Below are 10,595 nucleotides of genomic sequence, written 5' to 3' on the forward strand. Positions count from 1 at the left end.
TCCATCCATAAAATATTCACTCATAGCAATATTAGCGTACAAAAGTATTTGTACTCGAACATGAAAGGCCATTATTTTTGCCTCACTGAACATATAACCAAAAAAAATAATGATCTTTACAAAGAATTAGTAGGTGGCTCTTAAAAGAAACGTTTTGATAAACCACAGATGATTGAGATTTTATTTATTCTTGGCTGCTGTCTTTTTAGGTTTGGCGGCTTTGGGTTTGGCTGTCTTGGGTTTGGCTGCCTTGGTCTTTTTAGGGCTCTTTGCTGCTTTCTTAGGAGTAGCTGGTTACTTTGCTTTTTTGGGGCTCTTCGTTGCCTTTTTATCAGCAGGTTTCTTGGCCTTCTTCTGAGATTCTTTAGCGGCAGGCTTCTTCGCTGCTGCGGTTTTGGGCTTCTTAGCGGCGGCAGGTTTCTTGGCTGCGGGCTTCTTGGCTTTAGGAGCGGCTTTCTTGGCAGGTTTGGTCATGGTCTCTGCTTGTTTCTTGTTGAGTTTGGTGGCACCGGTTCCTTTGGTCTGGACCAGGGTGCCTTTAGTCACCAGACTATTAACGGCAATCTTGAAGCGGGAGTTGTTCTTCTCCACAACGTAGCCACCGGCAGCGAGCGCTTTCTTCAGGGCGGCGAGGGACACACCGCTCTTCTCCTTAGATGTGGACACAGCCTTGACGATGAGCTTGCCGATGCTTGGGCCCGTTCTCTTGCGTTTAGTAGTGATGGGTCGTTTTTGAACGATTCGTTCATTTTGTCCTTTAATGTGACTCGGAAAGAACGAGTCGTTTCGGGGAGTGATTTGTTCAGTCGCGCATGAGCAACATTCTATGGGCTCTGTACTGGAATTAGTTCACCTGTTACGAGTCTTCGGGTTTGAGTCGTTCGATCATCACGTGACAGCCCAATACGCTTAAACAATGCAGTCTGAGCCGGAAAGAGAATTGATTAGTTCATCTCTCGAGTCTTTCGAGCCGTTCATTCTTTTGTGACCTGACATGACAGCATTGGCTAGAGAAATTAGTTAATTTACAAACTTCCTTACAAACGGGCGCATAGTAATTATTATTATTATTATTATTATTATTATTATTTACTCTTACAGTTACGTGATGTGTTTCTGGTCTCAAATTGTTGCTTTTAATTTCTGTCATGATGGTTATTTTCCAAAACACTGAATGTGGTAATAAAGGTAATAAAGCGTTGGCTATGCTTTAAATTTTGTCCATATGATGGCGAAATCACTTTGATAAATAAGAGAAACTTGTTTTTGTTTTTTTACAGTGGATTCTAATCTTCATGAAATACAATACCTTGTTGTATGTCTTTTGAGTTAACCCTTCAGATTAGACTATATAACTGTAGTGTTACTTATTTAGGATTCATGAAACACTCACAGTCACTCACTACATGTAGTCCATTACCTTCAATGTTTACAAGTTGTTTTTAACTGAAAAGTCACATGTACTTAGCAATGTAACTAAATAACTTTTATACTTGATAAATTAATTGTGCAGTTATTTAATAAATCAGATTGTCTGTGTAAACTATACATTTGTAACATATGACAAATTACCTTTATAATCACAATATATATAAAAAAAAAAATTATATATATATATATATATATTGCACAACAAGCTAAGCTTTAAAAAAAAAAAACTTTAAAATGAATAAAACACTGTGGCTGTATTTTTAGGACTTGCTTTAAGGCATGTTTGCATTAAAAAAACAAGCTCCCAGACCTTGCATTGGCTGAGTCTGTTTCTTCTCTCTGAGATAATCTGCCCAGTTTTAGAAACAAATATTTCAGCTGGCATAGATGTGGCCACAATGCAAAGTCTTGTCTTCGTGACCTCAGAAAGGGTTTTGTATACTGGTGAACATTTCCTCCACCAGGCCAGAGGGTCTGATGTGTGGGGTAAGAGTGGCTCTGCACGGTGGGCCCGCATCTCCATCATAGCATCTGACGTCTTAGAAGTGGTAGCGGAAGGCCTCAAGCTTGCTACCCTCTCATCAAAGTCTTCCCAAAACATGGCCCCTGCACTGGCAGTCGCACCAGGATCTGAAGTATTCTCCTCCTCACTCTGAGCTGGGTTACCAGCTGCTGCATCTGCTGTAACCCTATTTAATGTATCTTCTGCTGCCTGGTTATTGACAAAAGCTTGCTTTTTTAACCTTGGGTCCAGACAAGTAGCATCAGCAAGCTTCTCAATGTGTTCCACTTTGCCAAACCTCCTAGTCATTTCTGACATCAGGGAATCCACTAGTTTTTTAACAGGGTCAAAGTTGGAGGGATTTCTTTGATATCGGGCAACAATCCTCTGAAGACCTCTTGTCATCAAAATGACTTTGGACGCAGTCACAAACCTAAGATTACAAATTGTTTATAAATTAATTATAACAAAACCAAAATCAGTACTGCATGTACTTCTCTGTTAAAATAAGGCTACAGAAAAACATGCATCATTATGAGACAGGGTTTACAATGTGGTTTTAAAATTAATAATAATAAAAAATGTTGAACTACTTACTTTTCTGCACTCACTTCAGTGGTGACCTCCTCAAATGGCTTAATAATGTCCAAAATGTATCTGGAAATTTTCCATTCCTCTGGCGACAAGGTTGGCAGAGATGCATTAGTTAGTGCCAGGGTGGAGATGATTGGATCTTTGATTTCAGTAAATCTTTTCAACATGTAATATGTTGAATTCCACCTTGTGGCCACATCCTGTTTTAACCGCAACGGCTCTTGACCCATCTGTTTTTGTGTGGCCTTGAGCTTGTCTGAAGCAACTGTACTTCTATGGAAGTATTCAACTATTGTCTTGACCTTTTGCAATATTGCTTGGACCTCCTTCAATGCAGCTCTGACAATGAGGTTCAGCATATGGGTGAAACAAGGTATGTGGTCCCAGTGGAGATGGTCTTTCAGGGCTGAAACAATGTTGCTGGCACTGTCTGTGACACAAGCTACAATTTTGTCACCCACACCTCGTTCATTTGTAACACTTGTCAGCTCACTTGCCAGGTAAGCAGCAGTGTGTCTGTCTGTCAAAATAAAGCAGTCCAGGAGATAGGAGGTCATCTGAAAGTCCTCTATGAAATGACATGTCACAGTCATGTAACTTGTTGTAGTCAAAGAGGTCCAGCAGTCTGTTGTGAGACAAACAGCAGAGGCCACTCTCAACATTGGTTAAGCTTATGAGGCTGTCACGTATTGAACGAACGACTCAAACCCGAAGACTCAAATCAATTCTCTTTCCGGCTCAGACTGCATTAGCTTATGGGGCTGTCACGTGATGAACAAACGACTCAAACCCGAAGACTTGTCAGTAGTGATGGGAAGTCTGGTTCTTTTCCATGAACCGGTTCTTTCGGACAGTTCGTTTCAATTAACCGGTTGTAGCAAATTAGCTCAAAAGGGAAATGTATATAAATAATTACAGTTAATTATGATTAATTACAATTATTTATATCAGCTGCCAGTAGTAACTGTAGCAGAATTTATTTGCCATCAACCAATCTGTTCGTCCAGCGAACATTCAGTCTAAGTTCATATCAACTCTAGGAAAGGATATTTTCGTTGCCACAGAAAATACTTTCATTAGAGCATGTAGTAAGGATCAAAATCGTATAGAGACATTAATTTGCAAGGCAGAATCAGAAACTCATGTAATTTGTGCACAAAAGTTTTATTAACTAAACACTAACACAAACTAGTCTAACACCCAAACAATCACTCATACATGGGAAAGGGCAAATGAGGCTTGATGGACGAAACCATCAGGAAAAACAAGAGAATGAAGCTATGAAAAGAGTTAGTTAACCATCATCAGCGCCGTTTTTGAACGGGGTCTACAGCTTATACTAAACCTCTGTTTCGTTTAGTTAAATGTACGATACTTGCATTGCCTTGGCCTGGAACGAGCGTACGGATGCAGTCTCGGATGAAAGTCTTGATGGTTTGGAGGTTCGGTGGTGTAGGAGTCGCGATCACCTTCTTCTGGGTTTGAAGAGTGATTAACTCCAAAGATATTCTGACTTGATGGTGATTGGGAGTTTCTTCCCAGTGGAAAGTGAAAAAGAGCTAAGAGAGACATCAGCTGAGATCCTAGGATCTTTGGTGAATGTAAAGACAAGGCTGAAGCCTGGTGCAGACTTAAGAGTTGCAGAAGCATTCTAGCTCACATCCTCATCTTCTCAGAATCTAACAGAACCGCAGACTGACTGAGGCGGATCACTGATGTGAGAGCTTTAGTTCCTATTGAGCTCACACCTCCGGGAGGTCACAGAGCCAATGGTGACTTTCACTTTTGGAGGGAAAGTTTACGACTCTTTTTCTTAGAGCAGTGTTTCTCAACCCTGGTCCTGGGCGCCCCCTAACACTGCACATTTTGTATGTCTCCCTTATCTGACACACCCATTTCAGGTCCTGGAGTTTCTTTTAATGAGCTAATGAGTTGAACCAGGTGTGTTTGATTAGGGAGACACACACAAAATGTGCAGTGCTGGGGGGTGCCCAGGACCAGGGTTGAGAAACAGTGTCTTAGAGCATGGTATTTTGCATATGTAATTTGATTGGGTGTTGATGCAAAAACTACTAAAGATTCTTAGAACACTAACATGTTGCATTGGTATAAACATATAATATACACTCTCAATTAGATCATCCGAAGACAAATTCATAGAGACCAAACATGGTATATGTAAGATTACATGAATGAGTGGTTCTATCATAAGCATGCATAAAACAATATACAATACAAAAGACAATATACAAGAACAGTAACAACATACACAATGACCTGAAGTATATGTGTCTTCATTCAAAGAAAGGTTTTCCTATGAATTAATTAGAGAAGAATCCATTTTTATGGGCATGATGTGTCTGTTTTAGAGAGACTTGAGTAAGAGTTGATTCGCTCTACATACTTTTAGGTCGTAAACGTGTATCTGATCTGGCTGAGTGGTCCTGGCTGCCATGGTAACCAGGGGCTTGGGGTCATTCCCAGACATGCTGGCACCCAGTATTTTATTGGGTGAGGGGTCTGTGATTATTTGTTAATCTAATGAATAATTGATTTGTTTAATCTAGTTAACAAATGTGTGTCTGATTGGTCCAAATGCTACATGGTTCAAAAAAACGGTTCATCGGTTCTATTACGCCCTAACGTAATGACGTCATTCGCGATGACGTAATGATATCAAGTCTATCGTACCGGGCCGGGATACAAATACACATTTAAATATATAAAGTCAGTAATCAAAACTTCAGTCAGTTAAAACATCATAATCATGATCTGAAAAGTTTACAATTAAGTTTTGCAACTAAGCACCCAAATAACGTAACAGGCAGTGATGTGCAGAGGATTTAAGTCTTGAAGATATAAAGTAAATAAATTAGTTGTCATCAGCGTCCCAAATACAAGTACAGGCAGTGATGTGCATACAAGGATATATGTCTTGAAGATATAAAGTGAATAAATTAGTTGTCATCAGCGCAGAAACCATAATTTACTTACTATACATAATCCATTGCGATTTATTTGTTATTAAATAAACTTACGTTTCGCCAGATTGCCTGTAGATGTCTTAGGGAAGTAACACATAACATTTAAATTATATTTTGCTAAAATTAACAAAATGAACAAAATTACTCAAAAATATTAGTTCATTTTGCTGAACGAGACTCAAAGGTCTATTGATAAAAAATTTCCGAACTTCCCATCACTAGCGTTTAGCTGCTGATTTCTTCTTGGCTGCGGCAGCTGATGGAGCGGTTTCTGCCATGATCTCTCTGATCGAATCTGGACTCAAACACAAACTGACTGATCAACAATGAGCGGCTTGCTGGGCGGCGCTACACATTTAACCACAACATGAGAACCGCATAGACTCAACTCGCTCTGTTCAGTGTCTGTGTTCCTCCACGAGCGACCGATGCTTGTGTTTTCTCTTCTCATATTTGGAACAAAACTGAATTGGTAAAATTGTTTGGCGGAGTAAAACCACCGTACACATTGAGTAGAGGTACTGAACTTCATTTACAGCCCAAAACATGTGACAAGTGAACATTTATTTTACCAACGTCAGTTCAAATCCACGACCTGCACGCAGGAATGGTAAGGAATAGTCAAGGTAGCGTCTACATTTCACATGATTTTTGTGTAATAATCGTGGTAAATTACTTTTTTTTTTCCTCTCTCTCTCTATGTGTTGAATAAGGACTTTGGCAATTACTTTAATGAAAGAAACGTCACTGAGGGACTTATGAACGGTTACATTCAGAAGTTGTTTTGGGCAGCTTGAAGTAGGGCTGGGCAAAAAATCAAATGTGATATTCATGCGAATCTCGTCAGTAAAGCCGCTTCTGGTGATTAGTAGTAAATCTCCAGCACGTGCTTTCAGATGGAGCGGCATTTACTACATAGAGCCTTAGATAACTGACAAGCTACACAAAATCGCAGGCGATTCATTGCCGATTTTGAACGCGATTTTGTGTAGCTTGTCAGTGAACTACGGCTCTGTGTAGAAAATGGATGGAGCGGCCATCTTAAAGCATGTGCTGGAGATTTACTACTTATCACCAGAAGCGGCGTTACTGACGAGATGCGCATGAAAATCGCATTTGATTTTTTGCACAGCCCTAGCTTGAAGCACACGACACATCTGTCGGTGTAACTGCTCTTCATCACTGCAGCTTCTCGTGTGTTTCACTGCTTTATGGCTGCAGGATGAAGTTCAGACATCATGAGTTCATTTTTGCGGAGAGATTATGATTCTGAAGTTCTGTTGTTTGTTTACACATGCAAAAAAAAAACCAGATCAAAATGACACCTCTTTTTCACTATTGCCACCAACAAGGCAATATGATTTTATTTCATTTTTATGTATTTATTTATTTATTTTTTTTACAGAGTTTAACAATTTTATATACCATAGATCTGTATACACTTGAATAAAGCAACATTATCTGTAGTCAGAGGTCATGATCACTATTATAGATAAAAGATGACCAACATTAATTTGTCTGATAATGGTTTGTTTCACATGTACACTTAGCTGAAGTAATATTACAGTAAACAGAGGTAAGGCCCACCCATATTAAGGCTGGTCGAACAACATCCAGTTGACCTACATGGACATTCTCTTTTGGCCTTTACAGTCTAACTTCACGTGAACTAATGCCAAGTGTTAGCCGGATCTCTAAAATCTCAGTTGGCCTGCTCCATGCTACATCTCAACTGGACTTTAGTCTGTTACTAACCTGATGCAGAAATGCGGTAACAAGGACATGACGTGACCTTGAGTCAATCATAAACAGAATCAATTCAAATGTAACAATTTATTTTAGGTAAATGTCAGGTAAATGTGTATTATGCCAAGTGCATAGTCAATTCAGAGATAATCAATACAAGACATCAAATTCTCAACAGTAATTCTAAGAGTAAAAGATGCATACCTCAGAAAAATACATAATATGAAGTATGGACACACTCCACAGTATGGGCTCATCTGGCTACAGAATTGTGCCTGATCTTCTTGCAAGTCATCAATGTTCATCAATGCATCAATGTTCACATTCAAAGCGAGTTCTGCAGACGCTTCTCTCAGTGGTGTGGTTTGTGACGTACCTTGTAGTGGAAGTCACAGCATTTTGTGGGCTGTTTCTATCGTGGGTCTCATTTTTCTGAGGCCATGGGTAGTAAAAAATGAAAATTCAGAGTTATGGCAATGCCTGATATGTGTTGCACCGGCTTCTTTCTGCTCATCACTGAAGACACATTGTTATTTGTGCATGGCTGACTTGTAGTGAGAAAATGACAGAAGTGTAGAGGCCTAATAAAGGTTGAGCTGATGGTTGTGGTTTGACTTCTGCTCTCTTTCTGTTCTATAGTTTTAACCAGAGTGGGGAAAATTGTTATTCTTATTCTGCATCTTTTCATAAACCTCAACATACTACCACAAGAGCAAAAGATTCACAGCAAAATGTGCATGTCATTTTCATTTACTTCCCTTCTTAGAAAACCCGTTTAATGTCACATTTAAGAGTCTCTGTTTTCTTACATTTTATTTGATAAGCAACAATACCAGCTGGTGAAGCAAAATGTCTAGTGAGAGGCTTCTGCTAGTTCTCGCTCTCCATATTGATAGTTAAACAAGCGCAGTACCTGAGGTGATCATGTTTTGGTGGCTTTTGACCCTGCTCCAGTCTTTAAAGTTGTGGCAAGTGTTTATGACCAGAACTATTTATGTTGAGGATGTATTTCTTATCTCTGTGAGGTATCTACATGGTACAATTATACTGTTTGGATTGGGGCTCGTGAAACTGGTCAGGCTCCTAATAACTGTTTGCATACTTTGTTCAAGGTTGCTTTGTCTTGACCTGTAAGGACTGCTCTCTAAAATGTATATAAAATTAACATGCGTCACTGCTTTAGTTAGACTGAATGACTGCAGCGTCAAACAGCAATAAAGAATATCCTGGTCTTCACTTCTCACTTCTAAAAGTAAACGCTGTCATGTAAACACTCCTTTTAGAGAAGAAATAAACATTTTAAATATTGTTCTCGCAAATCGTCACTCCATACAATCTGAATCAACATGATTTTATAGACTGTATGCGTCACTTGTGTTTGACAGTAAAATTCACTTTTCACACTTACATGTTTCACTGCTTTAGTTTAGACTGAATGACTGGAGCATCAAACAGCAATAAAGAATCCTGCTGAAGATTCACCCGAGTCTCCCGGTCTTCACTTCCCACTTCTAAAAGTAAACGCTGTCATGTAACTACTCCTTTTAGAGAAGAAATAAACATTTTAAATATTGTTCTCGCAAATCGTCACTCCATACAATCTGAATCAACATGATTTTATAGACTGTATGCGTCACTTGTGTTTGACAGTAAAATTCACTTTTCACATTTATAGATGTGTTTGTATTTTGTCTCTGACAATTTAAATGTACCAAAATAAAAGTAAAATATTTTAAACTTGATCTCTTTGTGTAATTGCTTCATATATTTCTATAGCAACAATCACACAGGGTTTGGGGTTATTGTTGCTGCAAAGTCCTTCCTACATGAAATATGGTGATTCATGCAACAATACTTTCGTGACAACAAAGTATTTGCAGATTTTTATCTTATCATGTTACAGAAATTGTGTTTTTAATAAACTAAAATATTCAGATAATGCCAGAATGTAATAACAGATACATTGGATTAATTATTAATTATATCGATCATTGTGTAAAAGCTGTTTAGTTGCCATTAATCAAGCCGCTGTAATTGTTGATGAGAGAATAACTCAAATAAGAGCGGGCCTGAACAGGCCTACATTAGAAGTCAGCTCATGATTTTACTTGGTATTCTCTGATCTGTTCATAATCTGTGAGGCATTGGCAGTGTGAACGAGCAAAAGAGTGCAGTGTGAGAACAATTACTAAAGACATTCTCTGTGAAACAGACTTTTCATATAGAAAACAACTTTAACAACTTGCATGCACTAAAAAAGTAAATATCTTAGAATGGATCTCGTTTTCTTCCTATTTCTTCATGCATTTCTGTGTAGAGTTTTGTCTCCTCCCTCATCTCTTCTTGTATTGTGAAATGCAGGAAATGTCTGGTTTAGTGCACACAGCACTGTTAAAACAGTCTCTTAATGTGTCAGTATGGGGTCCAGTGCACTGCCTCTCATACTCTGTGAGTATTTAATTATTTTCTACACTATCTTCTGTTTTGTTTTTCTGTTTTAAATTCAGTATTCAGCTGAAGATTGTGCTGATAAATGATTGTGCTGTGTGTAGGAGGGTCTATGAATCCACAGTCTTACTGTTTATCGTATTCTTTATTGTTCAGATTAATGTGATGAAGAGTTTCAGAGAACATGCATTTATCTGTGCTGCTTGTGAAAGATGGAGGCCCTGTGGACATGTGCTGTTGCTTGTTTTTGTTGTGATACTTGTTCTTCCTATTTCAAGTAGTTCAGTTATATCAGATGTATTTGTGTTAATATGAGTTTGGTGTTGTATGATATTAGGGGTGCTCCGATCAGGATTTTTGAGGCCAATCACCGATTGCCGATCACAGAAAGCAGTATCTGCCGATACCGATCACCGATACCAATTTTTTAAAGCCTTCTTTTTATCATTTATAACTATTTATAGTGATGCTCCAATCAGGATTTTTAGACATTTATTCAGGACCAGAATTTCATTTTTGAAAATGGGGGGAATTCCCCTCTTAGGTGACTCTTGTGAGATAGGAAGCAGCTTTCACACAAGAGTCCGCTACTGATCTGTGGCTGTTTACCACAAACACAACATTTATCCATTATTTTGATTTCAAATCCAAACATTATCACTGAAAATGCTTTTTCAGCATTGCAATTATTTTTTTTACACAGCACAGTAATACAATCTTTTACAGACATGTTTAAACACAATAAATATAAGCAAAACATTATTGAATGCTTTTTACTTTTGCATTTACTTATTTATTAAGTTGCTCAAGCAAGTGGCAAACATTTAAACTACTTTTCTTATGTTATCACAAACTTAACATTGACAGAAATAGTCAGCTCTACTGCCTTT

General features: G+C 38.4%; 1 protein-coding gene across 1 annotated transcript; it reads right to left on the reverse strand.

Annotated features, from left to right (window-relative positions):
* Positions 1-294: 294 nt before the first annotated feature.
* On the reverse strand, positions 295-5,789 carry LOC107670792 (histone H1-like). The gene is made up of 2 exons (XM_016463561.1): positions 5,732-5,789; positions 295-719 (listed from the first exon to the last, which is right to left on the reverse strand). The coding sequence occupies exons 1-2, from the start codon at positions 5,787-5,789 to the stop codon at positions 295-297; spliced, it is 483 nt and encodes a 160-aa protein (XP_016319047.1).
* Between the last annotated feature and the right edge of the window lie 4,806 nt (positions 5,790-10,595).

The sequence above is a fragment of the Sinocyclocheilus anshuiensis genome, unplaced genomic scaffold (genome assembly GCF_001515605.1).
Source record: "Sinocyclocheilus anshuiensis isolate Anshui unplaced genomic scaffold, SAMN03320099.WGS_v1.1 scaffold1402, whole genome shotgun sequence".
In the NCBI taxonomy this organism is placed as follows: domain Eukaryota; kingdom Metazoa; phylum Chordata; class Actinopteri; order Cypriniformes; family Cyprinidae; genus Sinocyclocheilus; species Sinocyclocheilus anshuiensis.

Bases quoted from the DNA above. Each gene is read 5' to 3' on its own strand.
- LOC107670792 (XM_016463561.1), bottom strand. From the start codon at position 5,789: ATGGCAGAAACCGCTCCATCAGCTGCCGCAGCCAAGAAGAAATCAGCA. The intron at 720-5,731 runs AGTGATGGGAAG...AACGACCCATCA, and splicing joins GAAATCAGCAGCTAAACGCT to CTACTAAACGCAAGAGAACG.